General features: G+C 64.3%; 2 protein-coding genes across 2 annotated transcripts in view; one reads left to right on the top strand and one right to left on the bottom strand.

The window, feature by feature from the left end:
• Positions 1-15,676, top strand: SMARCD3 (SWI/SNF related BAF chromatin remodeling complex subunit D3). Its single transcript, XM_087948906.1, is given in 19 exon segments — positions 1-209; positions 5,350-5,389; positions 5,392-5,480; positions 5,483-5,580; positions 5,582-5,608; positions 5,984-6,026; positions 6,604-6,732; positions 6,965-7,037; positions 7,040-7,057; positions 7,060-7,079; positions 7,194-7,289; positions 8,052-8,153; position 9,256; positions 10,240-10,400; positions 11,299-11,396; positions 11,533-11,668; positions 12,416-12,538; positions 14,128-14,229; positions 14,334-15,676. Coding segments are annotated over 19 exon segments (1,488 nt in total). The 5' UTR covers positions 1-131; the 3' UTR covers positions 14,388-15,676.
• SUSD2 (sushi domain containing 2) overlaps positions 15,672-18,920 on the bottom strand; it is a 13,294-nt gene continuing 10,045 nt past the window's right edge. The window contains 4 exon segments of the mRNA XM_087948905.1: positions 15,672-16,126; positions 16,947-17,129; positions 17,717-17,989; positions 18,590-18,844. Of these exon segments, the coding sequence (XP_087805031.1) occupies positions 16,059-16,126; positions 16,947-17,129; positions 17,717-17,989; positions 18,590-18,844 (779 nt within the window). The 3' untranslated portion in view covers positions 15,672-16,058.

Consider the following 18,920-nt stretch of genomic DNA (forward strand, 5'->3'; position numbering starts at 1 on the left):
GCTCGGCCGGCGGCGCCGCTGGTAGAAGAAGTGCGAGCGGAGGAGCGGCCAGCAAGGGCTCGGCTGCCCAGGCGAGGGAAGAAAGGCGGCCGGGGAGGAGGGCGGGCGGGCGGGCGGGGAGCGGAGCCCCCATGGCCGCCGAGGAAGTCAGCGGGGGCGCCCGGAAGGCCACCAAGAGCAAACTTTTCGAGTTTCTAGTCCACGGGGTGGTGAGTGGCGGAAAAGTTCGGGGCCGGGAAGGGGAGGGGGGGAGGCCGAGCCGGGCGGGGGAGGAGGGTCCCCTCTCCTCTCCTCCCCCAGCGTGGGCTTGGAGAGCAGGTGGGGAGCCTCGGGGTGTCCCGGGTCTCCCCCCACGCCCCACCCCCGTCTGGCTCCTTCCGGGAGGGGGGAGGAGGGTCGAGGTTTCCCCTCCCGCCCTTCTCCCCAGCCGGACACCAGCAAAGCTGGAGCGAGAGCTAGAAGGGGGTGGCCCTTCCCCTCTTTGGCCCAGGCACCCCCAAAAAACCTGGCCTGGGCCACCCGGGGCCTGCCACAGCCCCAACGGGGCGCTGGGGTTTCAAGGCAGCTTGGACTCCAGGGGCCACCTGGGCATCGGTTGGGTCTTGGCGGCTGCTGAAGGGTTTGGTGGAGGAGGCTCGTGGCATGGGGCCCCTTCCTCCGGGCAGCTTCAGGGGAGGGGAGGCGCAGGCCTGGTGCCTGGGTGGGCTTTGCCCCGGGGGGGCGTAGAGCAGGCCCCCTTGCCCACCCCCACTCCAGGCCTCTCTCCCGTAGCCCCCGGCTGGCAGCGGCTTCGGTGGGGGCTTGGTGCTGCCGTTGGCGGAGCCCCTTCTGGGGCCAGGAGGGGCCCTGCAGAGCTGCTGCGTCTTGGCATCAGACTGACAGGACCCCCAGAGGCGGAAGGGACCTTGGGAGGTCTTCTAGTCCAGCCCAGACCCTTCGCACAAGAGTTTCCCTCCCGCGGGCCGGAGCGGAGGAGGGAGGGAGGAGAAGAAAGGGTGGTTTTGGGGGAGGCCGGCGTGCGTGCGGTCGCGAGTGGTCGAGCCAGTGGGGCACCCAGGGCCCGTGAGCCTCGCCCGAGTGGGGCTGGGCGCATCAGCATTGGTGGGCGGCCCAGCTGGTCCCTCCCGCGGCCCAGTTGCGAAAAGGCTGTCTGTGGCCCCCTGATGGGGGGACCTCCTGAGGTTATCCAAAGGGATCCCTTTCCCCTTGGCAGGGCCCCCCTAGGAGCAGCTTGGAATGGAGCGCAGCTGAATTCCTGTCGAAATCTATCTCTAGCAATCTGTCTGCGTTGCCCTGGCTCCTGTCCCGTCCTGGGGGGGGTCTTATCTCTTCCTCCCCAGCGCTCCTTGCTTGGGGGAGTCCCCGGGAAGGCCGGGCTCCTTTAAGAGCCCTCCCCTCCTTTGGACCCGAAACGAAAGGAGGAGGAGGAGGAGCGCCCGAGGCTCCCCCTCCCCTCCCAAAAGTTGCCCTTGGCACGGAGGCATTCCGCCAAACTTTCTTCTTGGCTCTTGGCATCTTAGGATGGCGCAGCCCAGGAGGAGGAAAGTGGGAGGAAGGAGGAGGAGGAGGAGGAGGAGGAGGAGGAGAAGCTGTTAGAGAGGCCCTGTTGTTGTTGTTGTTGTCAGTTGCGCAGACCCCTGGACAACGTTCCTCTTCCTGGCCTCTTCCACACTCCGGAGTCCCCTCCCTGCAGGCCCGTCCTCCTCCTCCTCCTCCTCCTCCTCCGCCCAGTATGAGGGGGGCGGAGTAGAGAGGCCCCAGTGAGCCCCTTAGCTGGGGAGCCCTTGCTTGCCCTCTCGGGGACTGGCTCTTGGTCTTCCTCCCCCCTTCAACAGCCCAGGAGGAGGCCTGGCGTCTTGGGGAGGGGGTGTCCCCGGCTAGTGGAGCCCGAAGGAGAAGGGGAGGATGGGAAGGCTGGAGAGAGCCACTGGGCCCTTCGGCTTCGGCCTGGCACTAGCTACCAATGCCCGTTGCCATAGGCCTGGCCCCCAAACCACAACAGTCGGGGGGGAGGGGCGTACGGACGAAAGAAAAACTTGGCCTGGTCGATACCGCCCTTGGGCAGAAATGCTTGGGCGCTTGGGGGGTTGGACTAGATGACCTATCAGGTCCCTTCCAACTCTGGTAATCTGTTATACAGGGCCGAGGTTTCGCCAGGCGTCCCCCAGTGTGGCTTGGGGACGGTCTCGGTCCTTGGATCGCCGCCCCCTGGGCGCCTCAGGGCTGATGGCCTCTGCCCCCCGACGCTCCCCAGGCCGCCCTGACCTGGTGGCCTCCCTTCCCGTCTGCCTTCAGCCAGGTGGCTTCTAAAGGCCTCCCCGCCCACCGTTCGGGCCACCTGCCACCACTCTGCCCCGTGGTGGGGATGAGTCAGCCCCGTGTCCTTGCGCCCAGGGACTCTCTGGCCTCGGGGGCCTCCGTGGTTGCCTTCTGGCCAGTCAAAGGATCCCGGCTGGCCTTGATCGAGATCCTGGCCTGCGCCCCCGCTCCCCTCCCCCCCCCAGCCTTCCCCCACACACCCCCAACCGGAAAGGGAAGTTCAGGGTGGCTGGGGGGGTCGGCCGAAAGGAGCGAAGCCCCATCGGAGCAGGCAGGCGTGGGATGCAGGCGGCCTTTTACATCGCCTGCCCTCCGCTCTCTCTCTCTTCACGGCACGGGTCCCTTGCCCCTCCCCACTTGTTCGCCTCAAGTGATTTCTTTGCAACTGACGGGGTCGGCTGCCTGCTGCTTCCCACTTGGCGAAGAAGTTTGTTCTCCCAGGGGTGCTTGCCGGAAGGACAGGATAGGAGAGGACAGAATATAGAATACGGAATACGGAATAAAGAATATAAAATATGGAATATAGAATGGGAATGGAATAGAATACGGAATAGGGAACGTAGAATAGGGAATAGGGAATAGATAGAACAGAATAGAAATTCTTTATTGGCCAGTTGTGATTGGAGACACGAGGAGTTTGTGGGGCAAATGCTCCCAGGGTACGTAAAGGGAAAGGGGGAAAAAAAAAATACCTTCGTGGAGAATCCTAAGGATAGTCATAGGATACTAATAAGCAACCAGGTCGTACTGGGGAACAAATAAAGCAATATAAACGGAGAAGATCCAAGCAATAGGGATGTAGGCCTAAGCGGGAGGAGAGAGGGTCCTAGGAAGGAGGAGGAGGAGGAGGAGGAGGAGGAGGAGGAGGAGGAGCGCAGTCTTAGTGAACACACTTAGTGGCAGTGTGGAGAGAGGGAGTGGCTGAGCCGAGGGATGGCATTGTGTCCGGGAAGCGCCCTTTCCTCTCAGCACCCCTCCCTCCCTCCCCTTGGGGGCTTGGACCGCCCACTCCCCCTTTCCCTCCCGAAGCCCCCTCTGGGCCCAGCCGGAGGGCCCCCGGAGGAGCCTGTCCAGGGAGTGGTTGTTGTTCCCAGGGGGCCACAGAGCCAGGAACCAGAATCAGAGGAGATCTGGGAGGGGCCTCGGAGGTCTTCTAGGCTGACCCCCCCGTGCCATTCTAGCTTCTTCTTCCAAGCCTTCAGGGACCCCTGGGGATCCGGCTCCTCCGGCTGTGATAGGCTGTGATTGACGGGAAGCAGCTGGGCCTTCCTGGGGGGAGCAGAGCGCGGGGGCTGCCCGCCTGGCGCCAGGGGCTGCTGCTGCTGCCAAGGGGCGGCCTGGGCCAGTTGGCGGGACAGGTGGTCCCATTGCTGGCGGATGGGCAGAGCGGGGGGTCGGTCCCAGCAGCTGGTCTGGGCTCTGGGAAGAGGCACGAAAAGGGACGGGGGGGCAGATCGGAGGATCTTTTCCAAATAAACCACCTCCAAGAGGACCACAAATACCCCCACCCCTCTGGCTTGGACTTCTGTACCGCTTATATAAATGGCAGCCTTGGCGGGGGCTTTAGTCAAGGGGGGCTACCGGGGAGAGAAAGCCACTGGGAAACTGTTGGACACCAATCTTGCCCCCTGGGATCCACCTTCTAGATCAGGCGACCTGCTTGGTGCGAGGGGTTGGACTAGATGACCTATCAGGTTCCTTCCAACTCTTGTTAGGATTCTTGGGGGTCCAGCTGTTGACCCCAAAGGCCGGATTGAGGGTGTCGTGACTGGAAGAGGAAGAGGAAGAGCTGTCAGGGCATCGGGAAGGGCAAAGTCAGGCTGGGCAGAGCAGGGGAGAGGTAGGAACAGGGGAGAAGGGGATTCGGAGGAAGACCCAGGCCCACCCCCCCTCTTCATCCTAAGGCACGCCAGGAGGAACGGAGAAGGGAGCAAGGTGGGTTGCAGGGCTTCCGAGGGAGGAGAGGGCCCTGATTCCCTTCCCAAGGCACCACCTGGGGAGGGAGTGGAAAGGAGAGGCGGTTGCAAGCGGAAACGTTTTGACTGTTGTTGCTCTTCTCTTGAGTTGCGGGCCTCCTCCCCACTGGCTTGGATTCACTTGCCGTGTCACTTCACTTCCAGAACTCTTTTATTATCTTTATTATCCTTTTTTTATTTATTTTATTATCTTTATTATCTTTTTTATTTTTTTTATTTTATTCTCTTTATTATCTTGCTTGGTTGGATTTATAGTCTCAACTCTTCCGTTTACAATGTTTTTTGGACTCGAATATCTGCAGGCAAAGGCTGTTGCAGGTGCCTGGGAAAGTTTTCTTCTCCAAACCGGAAGATAACCGGCCCACTGCGGGGGGGGGGACAAAGTTGAGGAGCTAATGATATCTGGCTGGGTTTGTCTTTGTGCCACGCTCGGTCATCCCAGAGGCGTCACCAGGCTGCTTTCGTCCATGACTTGAGGGGGCTGACCTGGGGCAGGGTATTCCCAAGACCTGGGTCAGCCTGGGGGGGTTCCTCTCCTGGAAACAGTTTCCCACCCCCCACCCCGGGTCGGGTTCTGCATTGGCTAGGGAGGAGAAGCGAGGAGGAAGACCCAGGCCCACCCCCTCTTCATCCTAAGGCACGCCAGGAGGAACGGAGAAGGGAGCAATGCGGGTTGCAGGGCTTCCGAGGGAGGAGAGGGCCCTGATTCCCTTCCCAAGGCACCACCTGGGGAGGGAGTTGAAAGGAGAGGTGGTTGCAAGCGGAAACGTTTGATGCCTAGAGCGGATCTGCCCCACGGCTGATGGGATGCCAGCCCCTCCTGTTGCAGTTGGCCCCCTGGGGACGGGGGCTGCTTCTGAAACTACGGGGGGCTTGACTCTGGGGCAGTTTGTGCCCTCTGTGGACCCCCCACCCCCACCCCCAAGCAGCAGAGGGCCCAACACAGACGGGTTGGGGAGGGGGCGTGTTCTCTGTCTCGGCTCCTTCCGGTGGGATGTGGCTGTGGGGCCCGTTTCATTAGCCTCCCCCTCTGCTTCTCTCCCCCCACCCCCAGCGCCCTGGGATGCCCTCCGGTGCTCGCATGCCCCACCAGGGGCCCCCATGGGACCCCGGGCGCCCTACGTCGGAAGCGCCTCGGTGCGTCCCGGGATGCCGCCGGCGGTGACGGAGCCCACGCGCGCAGAGGGCGGCCCCCAGCCCCAGCCGCCGCCCCGGCCCAGGCCCAGCCGCAGGCCCAGCCGCCACCGCCACCGCAGGCCCAGCAGCAGCAGCAGCAGCAGGCCCAGGGCGCGCCCGCAGAACCGGTCCCGGAGGTGAGCGACCGGCCAAAAGGGAGGGAGGGAGGCCCAAGAGCGGATCCAGCCCCCTCCTCAGCCTTCGGGGGAGGGTCCTGAAGGGGAGGGCAGCCTTGGAGGAGGAGGAGGAGGAGGAGGAAGGCGGAGGGGGCACCTGATTCTCTCCCCCTGCGGCCAGTCACTGCTCTGTACCAGCTGGCACCCACCTGCTGGGCAGAGGGAGCGGGGGAGTGGGCAGCCGCGGGGAGGGGGTAGGAGAAGGAGAGACCCCCGAGACCCTCCGGGACCAAGCCCCCACCCCCCACCCCGTGGGGCTGCTGTGCCTGGGAGGCCAGGCTCCCTTGCTCTGCCCGCCGACCCCCTGGGCATCCGCTGTCTCTTTTCTCCCCGCAGTGCCAAGCGGAGGAAAATGGCGGACAAAATCCTCCCTCAGAGGGTGAGTGGCGATTTGGGGGGGAGAGAAGCTCCGGGGTGGAGGGGAGGAGGAGAAGGAAGAGGAAAGCGGGGTGGGCGGCTGGGCTGTGGCTGCCGATTTCCTGCTTGACCGGCTGCCCACCCGCCTGGGGGCGGCTGGGATGATGCCGCCTGCCTTGGGAGGAGGAAGCGGGAGTTTTCCTGGGGGGGATGGGGGGTGAGCTGGACAGGAGGGGCTGCCTCCTTCCCCCCAAGGAAGGCCAGTGGCAGCTTTGGGGTTGCCCTTCTTGGCCCACATGTCATCTCCAGGCTGGGCAGGAGGGGGCCTGTGGTTCCTGGAGGGGCTGGTGGGATCGGGGGAGGGCAGAGGTGCCGGCCCCCAATGGTTCTTCCCGCTGCCCTGGGGGCCTGGAGGGAGTCCTGGGCTGCCTTTGGGGGCACCTCCTCCCTGCGCCCTCCAGGGCCCCACAGAAGAAGCAGGGGCTCTGTCCCCTGTGGGGGTAGGGCAACCCTAAGGGCTGGGGCTGGGGCTGTGTGTCTGTCTGTGTCTGTGTGTGTGTGTGTCAGCCAGGCTCTCTCCCCCCTCCCCCCCCCGCCAGATCCGGGAGCTGGTGCCGGAGTCTCAGGCCTATATGGACCTGCTGGCCTTCGAGCGGAAGCTGGACCAGACCATCATGCGGAAGAGGGTGGACATCCAGGAGGCCCTGAAGAGGCCCATAAAGGTGGGAGCGGACAGTGGGAAAAGCGGGGGGGGGCTGAGTGGCAGCCCCTGCCCTCCCCCCCCCTCCTCTTCCCCCCTCCCCTGGGCTTCTCCCCTTCTGGCCGCTCAGTCTGGGAGGGAGCCACTCCAGGGTGGCCTCTGTACGGGGGCGCCTGGGAGGGGCCGGGAAACAAGAGGGGCTCGAGACCGTCTCCCACCGGGCCGTGACAGGGGGTGCTCTCTTGGTCCCCACAGCAAAGCGGAAGCTGCGCCTCTACATCTCCAACACCTTCAACCCGGCCAAGTCGGACGCCGACGACTCGGACGGCAGCATCGCTCCTGGGAGCTGCGGGTGGAGGGAAGCTGCTGGACGACGTAAGGCAGGGGAGGGCAGGGGAGAGGGAGGAGCGGGGGGAGGGGAGCCCTTGTCCGCTGATGGGACTCTCTCTCTCTGTCCCCCCTCCACCCACCACCCCACCACCCCTCCAGCTCAGCAAACAGAAGCGGAAGTTCTCGTCCTTCTTCAAGAGTCTGGTCATTGAGCTGGACAAGGACCTCTACGGGCCGGACAACCACCTGGTGGAGGTGAGGGGCTCCCCCCCCCTCCCCACTCCCCCTGGCAGAGACAAGGGGGCGCCCTCCTCCTCCTCCTCCTCTGCCTTTCTTGGGCTTCTTAAGGGGGGCTGAGGAATTTGGGGGGGGGAGCAGTCTGCCCTCCTGTTGCTTCTCTCCTTTGGGGAGGGGTCGCCCTGCCTCCCCGCCCTTCCCAGAGAGAGAGAGAGACCCTGGCCTGACTCTGGGCCTGCCTGTTGCAACTGCCCCCCAGCCTTTCTCAGAGCCCCCCCGCCCCCCAGTGCAGGGAAGCTTCCTAGTCGGACTACATGGCCTTCAAGATCCCCTTCCAACTCTGCCATTCTGTAAGGGCTCAAGCAGGGGTTGGGACTGGATGACCTCTGAGGTCCCCATCAAAGGCTGTGATTCTGTAAGCCCCCCCTCCTCCTTCCTTTGGTGGCCCAACCGGCCACCCCAAAAAGCTTGACTTGATCCTGCCCTGGCACAAGGGAAGGCTGGGGGGAGGAGGAGAGGAAATTTGGGGGCCAGGGTCATCACGGACGGTGGGGAGGGGAGGCAGAGAAGGGAAGTGGGGGGCTGCTGGGGTTCAGGATCGGCCAACGGGCAACCGGTCTGGTTTGAATGGGGGGCGCGGTGGCTTCTAACAGCCAGCTGGGGGTCAGGTGCCTGGGACGATCTTGCCCAGGACTAGATGCCCTCTGGGGTGCCCTCCCTCAGCAACTGCCCCCCCAGGACCCTCTGAGAGCCGCCCCCCACCTTTGCCCCTCCCCGCAGTGGCACCGGACCCCCACCACCCAAGAGACGGACGGCTTCCAGGTCAAGAGGCCGGGCGACGTCAGCGTGCGCTGCACCCTGCTCCTCATGCTGGACTACCAGGTGGGGAGGGGCCTTCGGGAGCGGGGGGGGGGAGGGACCTTTCTGGGGACTCCAGCTGGCCTGCCCTCCCCTCTCCCCCAGGGCCCGGCCTTCCCGGGGGAGGGGGGCAGGCCGTCCCAGCTGCTCTTCTGCCCCCACCCGACTCCACAGTCCTGTGATGGCCGGAGAGCAGCCGGGAGGACGGACCCCTCCCCTGTGGCAAAGGGGGGAGGGCTGGGCTCCGGGAGGGGGCAGTGCCAGGCCATGGAGAGGGGCTCTCCTGCTGCCCAGAGAGGCCCGGAAGACGGAGGGGAGGGGAAACGGGGCAGCCTCTCTTGCCTACGCCTCTGTGTGCTTCTGCCTCCCCCCCATCAGGCCCCAGCCTATCGGGAGGGGGAGGGCTTCCTTGGCGGGCAGCCCCTCTCCTGGCAGAAAAGGGGCCGAGGGGAGACCCTCCCCAAACTCCAGGGACCCCCCTCCCGGGCAGCCGTAGCCGCGGGGACGTTTTGCACCAGGGCACCTTGTGGGCCCAGCCTGCCGTGGGCCTCCAGAACGTGGGGGGAGGAGGGGGGGGCTAGGGTGTTGCCTAAGACGGCCCCCCACCACTCCGTCAACGGCGGCAATGCAAGGGGGCCCCTCCCTCTGGGAAGCCCCTCCCCTCGGGTGGTCTCCTCCGCCCATCGTAGACCCAGCAGGGGAGGAGTGGGGGGGAGAGGATCCTGGCCCCCCCCCTCCCCCCGCAGGGCCCAGGAAGCAGGCGGGGCCTTGGGCAGGCTCTCCCTCCCCCCGGGCGAGGAGGCCCCAAGGCTGCTGCTGGACAGGGGGCAGGCAAAGTGCTCCCCAGGCTGAGCCTGGCCTTTGGGTGGGGGTGGCTTGGGTGGGGGTGGGGGGTGGCTTGGGTGGGGGGTGGGGGTGTGCTTGTCACTCTCAATGCCGCCCAGAATTCCAAGGGGCGACAAGCGGGCAGCTCCAACCTCCAACCCAGCATTTTATTCCTATAGTAGCTCCCTGCCCCGTGTCCTTCGCTATGGGGCTTAGTTTGGGGGGGGGGGGAGGAGCAGAAGGAAGAAGAAAATGGTGCCTGCCTCGGCCTCCCAGCCTCCAGGGCTCTTCCCCGGGCGAGCGCCCAGTCAGGGTGGGAGAGAGCGGAGGGCTGCTTGGAAACGGGAAGAGGATTTGCTGGGGGAGCAAGGAGGGGAGACAGCAAGGAGCCTGGGCGGGGCTTAGCTCAACTGTAGTTCTGGACTAAAGCTGCATTGGTGCTGTGAATCTGAGCCTCCTTCTCTTCTGCTTGCAAGTTTTGCCTTGTCTTGTCAGGCAGCGAGCGGGAGTTGGACGCCTGAGCATCAGAGCCTCTTGAATAAGAATGAGAATCATAAGAATAAGAATCATAAGAATCAGAATCATCATAAAAAACAACAAATAACAAGTATAACAATAATAATAACAACAACAAAACAATAATAATCATCATCATCATCATCATACAGGAAATACTCTAAATGCTCTGAGGGTCATTTGGAAAAAATCCTTTCTTAGGGAGCCTCTAGAAGCCAAGAGGAACATAAGGGCCAAATTTCCAAGTTTGTGGGCTTCAAGGTGCTGGAGATACTGTGACGCTATGCGAGTGATAATTTTGCTTTTATATATATTTAGAGAGAGAGGTTTATCCGATGGGTCCATCCCGGCTCCCAAATAGAATAAAGGGAAAAGCCAATAAATGGATGCTGCCTGCAGTGGGTGGGTGGGGATTCCCGTGGGGCCCTTTGCAGCCAGGCCGGAGGAGGAGGAGGAGGAGGAGGAGGAGGAGGAGAGCAGACTTTCTCTGCAATAACCGCCGGTGTTTTATTTGTCACCGCAAGTACGTGGAAGCCCTGAGCAGATCCAGGAAAGCCGCCGCGAGGAAGGCCGGGAGCGAGTGCCGACGGGCCGTTGGGGCTGAGGGCTCCTGGGGTCCCCGTTGGGAAGACCGGCGAGAGCGGTTGGCCCTGCTGGAGGGCCCGGCCGGAGGGGCCCCCTTGCCCCCAAGGCCCCCTCCGGCCTTCTGGAGTTCAAGGAGGCCCTCAGTTGCCCAAGGGGACCCTTGGGGTCGGCTCTCTGTCCGCAGCCTCCCAGTTCAAGCTGGACCCTCGCCTGGCCCGCCTGCTGGGCATCCACACCCAGACCCGCTCCGCCATCATCCAGGCCCTCTGGCAGTACATCAAGACCAACAAGCTGCAGGACTCCCACGACAAGGAGTACATCAACTGCGACAAGTACTTCCAGCAGGTCAGGGCGAGCGATTTGCTCCTGGGGGGCGGGGGGGGCGATTCATCCGAACGGAGCCCCGGGTTGCCCTCGCTTCAGGCCAGAGGGGCGCGGAGTCCCGAGGGAAGGCGGCAAGCTCACCAAGGGAAATTTGGGCCTCCGTGGCGCTTGTCCCGGGCTGAGCAGAGCCATCCGTGGGCCGACCCGGGGGTGGACCAAGGGGCGGGGAAGCGCCCGGATGAAATCATGAGCCTCCAGCCTTCGCCTGGATGCAGCCCACTCCGCCCTACGTCACTCACCGTGTGTGTCCCCCCTCCTCTTCCCTGGGTGGGTCATCCATGACATCCTCCAATGAAGGATTTCCGGGGGGGTGGGCGGGTAGAAGATCCGGTAGCCCAGCTACAGTCCCTGCGGGACAAGCGTGGAATGACCTTCCGGCTTTCGACTGCCCTGCCCTGCTCCTTCCGGCTTCCTTCCTCCCTCTCTCCCCCCGCCTTTCTTTATGGCACCTCTGAAACAGGCCGAGGAGTGCTTGACGAGTTGCCAGGAAGAAGGGGGAGGGCCGGGGCAAACTGCTCGCCTGTGCTGGGTCCCCGGCTGGTAGTGGTGAGGAGACCGTTTCCCCCCACCCCCCACCCTCCCATGGACCAGGCCGCAAGAGCTCCGGGCCCAGACCCCCCCGGCAGAGCTGGGACTAACCCTGGCCAGGCTAAGCTGGAAGGTCCCAGGGAAGGCGGAGGAGGGAGGCCTAGCGCAGCCCCTCCCTCCGCCCCGCCTCGCGAGGCCCACCTGGCTGGCCCAGCAACGAGGCCCCTGGGGGAGGCTGGTGAGGAGTGTGGGTGGCCCTTCGGGTGGGAGGGGCTGGAAGCGACGCCCTCCTCTTCCTCCGACGTCCTTGTCGGCGCTTTTGCCCTTCCAGATCTTTGACTGCTCCCGGCTGAAGTTCTCCGAGATCCCGCAGAGGCTCACCAACCTCCTCCTGCCTCCGGATCCCATCGTCATCAACCACATCATCAGGTCAGAGTCAGAACCCCCTCCCCCTCGGTGGGCGGGAGAGCCGGAGGCTCATCCAACCCTTCCAAATGGGGAGGGGGGCTTTGCAGCCTTTGGGGGAAGGAGGGAGGGGGCTGATGCTTGGGCCTCCCTCCCTCAGCGTGGACCCCAACGACCAGAAGAAGACGGCCTGCTACGACATCGACGTGGAGGTGGAGGACCCCCTGAAAGGGCAGATGAGCAGCTTCCTGCTCTCCACCGCCAACCAGCAGGAGATCACCACCCTGGACAACAAGGTGCGCCCCGGGAGGGGGCTGCGATGGAGAGGGAGCGGGCGATGTTGGGTTGATCCATTTGCATTAGGCCAGGGTTCCGTCCGGCACTGGTCAATCACTCCAGGCCACCAATAGGCCTCCTCCTCCCTCCCCCAAGCCCTCCCCCACGGCCACCATCCTGCGAGAGAGAGGAGTGGGCCGGCCCCCAAGTCACCCAGCCGGCTTTCGGGCCTCAGGCAGGACTAGAACTCCCCGTCTCCGGGCCTCCAGGCCGGCCTCTTCATCCCCCCGTCCCACCCCCAAGGTGAGGCAGGCCAGTCCGTCTGCACAAACCTTGGGGAGGGGAGAGGATTCCCTCCCCTCCTGGGGGACCGGCCAAATCCCTCGGAGCCCAGGACCGAATGGAGGCCCTCCCTCCCTCCCTCCGTGCCTCCCTTGGGAGCAGCCCTCCTACCCCAACAGCCTCTTCTATGGAAAGGGGGACGGGGCCCGTTTGAGGGGACCTTTGGGGCCCAAGTGGGGCAGGGGAGGAGCCCTCCTTGTCATGACCGCTTCTCCCTGAAAGGAAGGGCCAGCGGGCTCCCCTTGGCCGGGAACGTCCCGGACCCTCCCCCTCCGTCCAGGAGAGACGGGGCGGCTGACCCCTGGCATCGGCCCAGAGGCGCCTCTTTGCCCCAGCGACAGGCTGCTCCCCTCCCGCCGCCCAGCCCAGCCAGTTGCCGAGGCTGAGACGGGGCCCCTCCCTCTGCTTCCTCCCCTCCCCCGCAGATCCACGAGACGATCGAGTCCATCAACCAGCTGAAGATCCAGCGAGACTTCATGCTCAGCTTCTCCAGAGACCCCAAGGGCTACATCCAGGACCTCCTCCGCTCCCAGAGTAGGGATCTCAAGGTCGGTGGGGAGCACCGGGCGCTTGAGCCGAGAGGGGAACCACGAGAGCCGCCGCAGGGCACGGGAGTCGGGACTTTCGGCCGGAGCCCCCTTTGGCTTCTTCCTTTGCTCGGGGGGGGTGGGTGGGGGCAGGGCGAGGGCAGGGCGAGGGGGCTTTGCCCTCCCACAGCTGGAGGGGTGGGATTCCAATAGCTGAAACAACCGGTTCTGTGGGCGTGGCCTAATTGGTGGGCGTGGCTTGGTGGGTCGCGTGACTGGCTGGGCGTGGCTTGGATGTAAATAGTTGTGTCAATATTTAGTTTTTATAAAAAAAAAAGAGCAAGGATTACCCAAAACCAGGCAACAGCAGGCAAGCGTGCAGAATCACAGATTCACTCAGAGATCTACCTTTCTGCCATCTGCTGCCTGAGTCTGCACTGAAAAACAGCCGCTTCAGGCCTAAGGAAGGTTCGGCTCTGCTCTCAGGCCACTTCTCCTCCCTCCCTCCTCCCCCCACCCCTGGCACCCTGAACTCCACCCCTGACTGGGCCTCAGGAAGCCTCCTGGGCGGGGAGGGGCGGGAGGGGAGGGGCCAGCCAGTGGCGTGATTTGCCGGTTCTCCGAACTGCGCAGAATCGTAACCAGCGGTTCTATAGAACTGGTAGAATCCCCCCCACCCTCCCTCCCCGTAGAGGCGCCAGGGCTCGCTCGGTCATCCCAAAGGTTGGAAGGGTGCTGTCCCTGCCCCTCCCTTTTCTGACCTTCAGGCCCTCGAATTGGTAAGGCCAGTAAAGGCAGAACTGGGGGAATAGTTTGCCTTCCGTGGATCTCGGGAGCTGCGTGTCGCCCATTCCAAGGCTTGGAAATTCCCCCCTTCCTGTGACCGAATTTGTCCAAGCCTCGTCACGAACAACGGGTGCGGCCTAAGTTAGAGCCACCAGCAGGCGTCTGGCGTGGCCGAGGCCTCCCTTTGGTTGTGGTTCACTGGCAGCCGGGCAGCCGGCAGCGGAGTCGGACAGTGGGGAAGAGATGGGGACCAGTCTGGAGAGGACTGGGAGGGGGGTCCTGCGTCCGAGGCAGGGACGGGCGTGGGGGTGCCGCCTCTGGAGCCTCCGGAGTCTACCAGCAGCGAGGCAGAGGACCCAGGTGAGCCGGTTCCCAGTTGCGCAGAGCAGCTGAAGCAAAAGGGGCGACTCGGAGTAAGGCTGGGAGGTGATCAGGGATAAAAGTCAGGCCAAGAGGAGGAAACCTTTGCAGGAAGCAAGGTAGTTCAATAGGTTCCGAGTCCTCCTGGAAGCTCTTGTGTACTCTGGTTGGCTTTTTCGGGTCCTTGGGTTGGTTTCTTTGATACTTCATGGGATCCTTCTGTTTTTGGCAGCGTCCCACAGCCCTGAAAGGTGGGTGCTTATCTTGGGGAACGGTTTAAGAGAAGCTTCCGGCTGGGAATGGAAGCAATTCCCAGCGTTGCACTAAAATCGGTTTTGCTTTTCAAACAGACTTTGTACACTTGAGGAAGCCCAGGTTTCTTTCCTCCGCTGAACCCGGAAGGGAGCTAGACGCCTCTGGGCTTTGCTTACGGTGCGGGGGGTGTTTTTCTTCTTGCTCGGCAGGTCATGACCGACGTGGTGGGGAACCCGGAAGAGGAGCGGAGGGCAGACTTCTACCAGCAGCCGTGGTCCCAGGAGGCCGTGAGCAGATACTTCTACTGCAAGGCAAGGAGGGAGGGGCTGGCTCTCCAACCTCCCTCACCCCCCCCTTCTCCTTGGGCCCAGCGGCTCCTGAAACCTGACTTGCTTTTTCTTTGCCCCCTTTTCAGATCCAGCAGCGCCGGCAAGAGTTGGAACAGTCCCTGGGGGTGCGCAACACATAAATGTTGCCTGGCCCAGGTTCCCCCCCGCCCCGTTTCTCCCCCGTTTCCCTCCCCTCGTTCCATCAAGCATGGACTTTTTCTGTGTTCCATCACCCGACCCTCCCGCCGAGAACGGACCGACGCCGGGACCGGCCAGGGGGTCCCCAGCACAGCACCAGCATCACCGGCTTGAGAGTCTGCCTTGCGCTCCCCTCCTCCAGCTCAGGCCCCGTCACCTCCCCCTCCCCTTCCCCTGGAGGTTGGCGCGTGGGCTGCGCAGGGGAGGAGGCGAAGCTGTCACAACAAGAGCCTGCCCCTTTGCGCTTCTGGGCCAGGGATCGGCTGGCTAGCAAACGGTGTCGGCAATAACAAGCGGCCCGGCCGTGGGACGATCCGAGACGCCTCCTGTCCGGGAGACCCTCTTCCCAGGGGGAGCGTTTGGGCCGATCCTCCCAGCCAGGAGGACTGCATTTGCTGGAGGTGGGCCCTGGCCAGAGCGATCCACCGCAACGCCTCCCGGGACTCTCCGGCCAGACTCCGCAGATAGCTGCTGCCTTGGGAGCCCCGGGAGCAGAAGGCCGGGAGGAAGCCCGGAGGAAGGGCTCTCCTTGGAGCGGATGGGCCCTGGTGCAGGCCTTGGGGCGCCAGGCTGGCTGCTGCCAAGAGAGGCGGAGCCCCCCACCCCCACCCCGAGAAGACGGGCAGGGAAGCAGCTCGGCGGGGACCGGACTGGTTTGTCTCTCCGTCTCCCAACCCTCCTCCTCTCCCTTCGGACGGGGCTTCAGCTGAGGATCCCTCTTCCCAGGGGTGGAGGGGGGCTTTCGATTGCTCCTCCCAGCAGAAGGGGGTGGGACTTGGGCCTGTCCTCCTGGCTGGCTCGCCAAGCGTGGAAGGCAACAGCGTCTATCCCTGCCTGTTTGCCGTGGAGCCCCAGAAGGAGGGGGTGGGGGTGGAGGGTGGGCAGCATTGAAAGCAAGGAAAAGCTGCTCCCCCTCCTCCCCTCTCTCCCCCAGCTGCCTACCTGGCCTCTTGAAGGGAAAGGGAGAGTGTTTTTCCCACCTGTGTGCCCCTGCCCTCCCCGCCTCCTGCCCAGGCGGCTGGGCCTGGACGGAGCGCGAGAGCCCTGGGGAGGGCTGCCCTTTCCCGGTGCCCGTTTTGAGCTGCCGGTTTCCCCACCGGTGGTGCGGTTGCCCTGAGCGGGAGCTCCGCATCCCATGTTCCTCCCCCCACTGTGGCCGCCGTTTCTTTGTCGCTTTTGGTGCCGCGTGATTTGTAGACGAGCGTTCAATAAAGAGGAGTCTCATTGCTTTGTATCTCTCCCGTCACAGGGCCCCTTTATTGGACCGCTGGGGTCCCCACGCCCGGCCCAGAGAGCCAGCAGGGAGGAGCCTGGGATCTCGGCGGAGGCCCCCCCCCTCCCTGGCCCGGCCATCGGGTGCGGGTGAAAGTCAGCCATCCTTTGGGGTCCCAGGGACCGGTTCGGTTTCTCCACGGACTGGAGGGCGGCCTAGTCCAGCGTCCTGCCTGCATCCCACGGACCGGGGCCCCGTCCAGGGACTGGGGGTCGGGGGCCCGATGGGGCTCATCCGTCGGCGGTCCATTGCCGGGGGCGCAGGGGTGGAGGTGGTCGTCCAAAGCACCTTCGGGAGGAGGAGGAGGGGGAGCCAAGAGAGGGTCGATGCTGAAGCCGGCTCACCAGACGATCCAGAAGACGAAGGCAGCCTTCAGGATCGCAAGCGCCGAGGGCGGCAGGCTGCTTCCTGGGAGACAGAAGGCAAGGCCGTCAGCTGCAGGAGAGGAGAGGCTGGACTAGATGACCCCTAGGGGCCTCAGCAAGGGCCGTATTGCCAAGACTACAGACGTGGCAGGTTTCCAAGGTAACAGGCGGTCGGGACCCTTTTCGGTCAAGGGGAGGCGGGATGGGTTGCCTGGCTTCATCGTGACCCGGGGTCTCTGGATGGGGGCCGGGGAGGGGTGTTGCTAACTGGACCTCTCCCCCCGCCACAAGAGGCTCTGGGCCCACGAGGCGCACAAGCCCTTTCCCGGCTGCCGGAGCGGGGGGAGCCGTCCCCACCTCCGTCCGTCCCTCCCGGGGAGGCCTGGCCTGGCCTGGAGGCTGGGATGAAGCCCCTCCAGATGGCGGCCAGTCCTTGACTTACAACCAGGGCTGGGACGGGGAAACTTCCTCGCAGGTTGAAGCCGTCATTCTGTGGAGTCCCCCATTTGACAACCGTTTCTACAGTGGTGGGGAAGCCACCCGGGGTCCCTGAAGAGCATCCAGCCTCCCCCGGATTGCATTTCACCTCCATGGGGACCTCCTAGAATCTCTTCTCCCCCCTCCCAGCCCCCCTCACCTCCCCCAATTCCCCCCAGAGGAACCAAAGCAGGGAAGTCGGGCTGCCCTCCTTCCCTCCCTCTTTCCCTCCCTCCCTCCCTGCCTTCCTTCCTTCCTTCTCCCCTCCCTCCCTCCCTTCCTCTTGAGAGCCCTGCAGCCGCAGGGAGGGTCCTCTGGGTGCCCGTTGTAAAGTGGGTGGTCGCAGGGGGCTGGGGGCTGGGGAGGGAACCTCTGGAGGGTCCTACCTGCGTTGGGGAGGCAGCTGGGGGCCGTTCCCGACCAGGTCCCGCTCTCCTGGCACAGCCTGCTTGCCGAGCCCACCAGGGTGTAGCTGGGATGGCAGCGGAAGTGGATCAGGGAGCCCTGGAGGTAGTCGGTCCCGATCTTCTCCCCATTGGCGGGTGGGGCCAGCCAGCCGCACGAAACCACTGCGGGGGTGGGGGTGGGAACACACCGGGAGGGTTTCCAATGGGCCAGGCCTGGGCCAGAGATAAAAGCCTCCTGCCCCCCTGACGCTTGGCCAGCCTCCTGCGCCGGCTGAGTCCGGCTCCCGGGTGGCTGCTTCAGGAGTGGCCCTTTCCCTCATCCCTCCTCTACAGGGCGTGTGGGGGGCTGTTGGGGTCCCTGGTGCCCTTCGCACGGCCAGTCCACCCCCAGCATCCGAGGGGGCTTGGCTGTTCCTTGTCGGCTGGAGAACGTTTGCACCTGGCTGACATCTGCCCACGCCGTCCGCCCAGTGCCTCCCCTGGGGTGGCTGCTTAGCGTTGCCCTCCGGTGGCTTCAGCCTCCCAGCGGAGTCAGTCGATTCCAGCCGACTGGGGGCTGCCAGGAGCTCCAGGCTGAAGGCCGGACTGGGAGGGGCGGGCGGAAGGCCCTCGTGGCTGCCGCCTGAGTTCTCCGGATTCCCGTTCCGTGCCGGGCTGTAAAATGCCGTCGACTGCAGGCAGCAGCCGCCTCGGAGGGGAAGCTTGTGTGTGTGTGTGTGTGTGTGTGTGTGTGAGTGAGGTGAGGCTACCTGGCTTCAAGTCCTGCTGGAGTTTTTGGAAGCGCTGGTGGGAGGCCCTGGTGAGGCTCCCCAGGGCCAGGTCCCCAGTCGTCAGGGCGTCGAAGCGGCAGAAGGGATCGCCTTGGCAGACGGAGGCCGCCTGCTGCACGAGCGTCTGGTTGGCGTCTCCGGGGACCGAAAAGGAGGGCAGGAAAGAGGCGTGGTGCTTGGGCCCGTAGACGAAGCTCTCCAGCAGCTCCCAGCTGTCGTAGGTGAAGAGGGAGGTTGCGTTGCTGATGGCCCCTGGAAAGAGGGAAGGGAACCTGAGCCTTAAAGGAGGAGCCGCATCGGAAGGCGGCTTCCAAGCCAGCTTTGGCGGCTGATGGGGCCCTTGAAACAGGGCTCGGCCGGTCAGGGGCTGCTTACCACGGATTGGCAGCCTGGACCGGGAGGGGAGGGGAGGTTGGGTGCCACACAAGCCCCGTTCTTCAGGTGGGCAGGGCCACCAGACTCACTTGCGGCCCAGTTGCAAAAACCCTCTGACTTAAGAGAGACAAATGGGGGGGCTTTACTGCCGTCTCCCCCTCCCCCCACCTCCGCAGGCGAGAGCCTCCCTGGATGGTGCCAGATCAGATGAACAAAATACCGGGAAACGACACAATCCAACCCTTAAGGGAGCACGTTGGAGCGAGGGAATCCCATGATTCCCGGGCGGGACAGCAGCCCTTCCCGCTTGGACGTCCTTGAGGCGGAGGGGCCTTTGGGCACTTAGCAGCTGAAGGAGGAATTCTGGGGAGGCCTCAGGGTTTCCTCGGGGTTCCCTTCCCGCTGCCGGCCCTTCCGCAGGGACCATGCCTGCAGGCTCTGGCTGTTTGGCCTGTGGGGCTCCCCTGCCGCACTCACACTCTGCTCCGAAGGCGAAGTGCTCCCGGGGGCCGCTGCTGGCCACATCCAGAGCGGTGCCGTTGGGGAGGGTCAGGTCGTCCTGCGGCCTGCCGTTCATTCGGCCAAAGAGCCCCTCCGTCTGGTCCTGGAAGGTCTCCGGCAGCAGGACCGTTAGGCTGAGCACCTTCCCTCCCTGGCCGCTGACTTCCACGCCGGCTCCGGAGGAGAAGAGCACCGAGACGTTCTGCCCAGGGCTGCTGTAGAGGAAGAGGCCTGGGAGGGGAGAGGGGAGCAGGGGGTCCTAGCCGGAGTCCCACTGCTGGGTTGGGGATCGCGCCCAGGTTCCCCG

Source organism: Notechis scutatus, unplaced genomic scaffold (assembly GCF_049901735.1).
Source record: "Notechis scutatus isolate UNSWTSFEM ecotype Mainland unplaced genomic scaffold, rNotScu1.2 NSCUSCF32, whole genome shotgun sequence".
Classification (NCBI taxonomy): Eukaryota; Metazoa; Chordata; class Lepidosauria; order Squamata; family Elapidae; genus Notechis; species Notechis scutatus.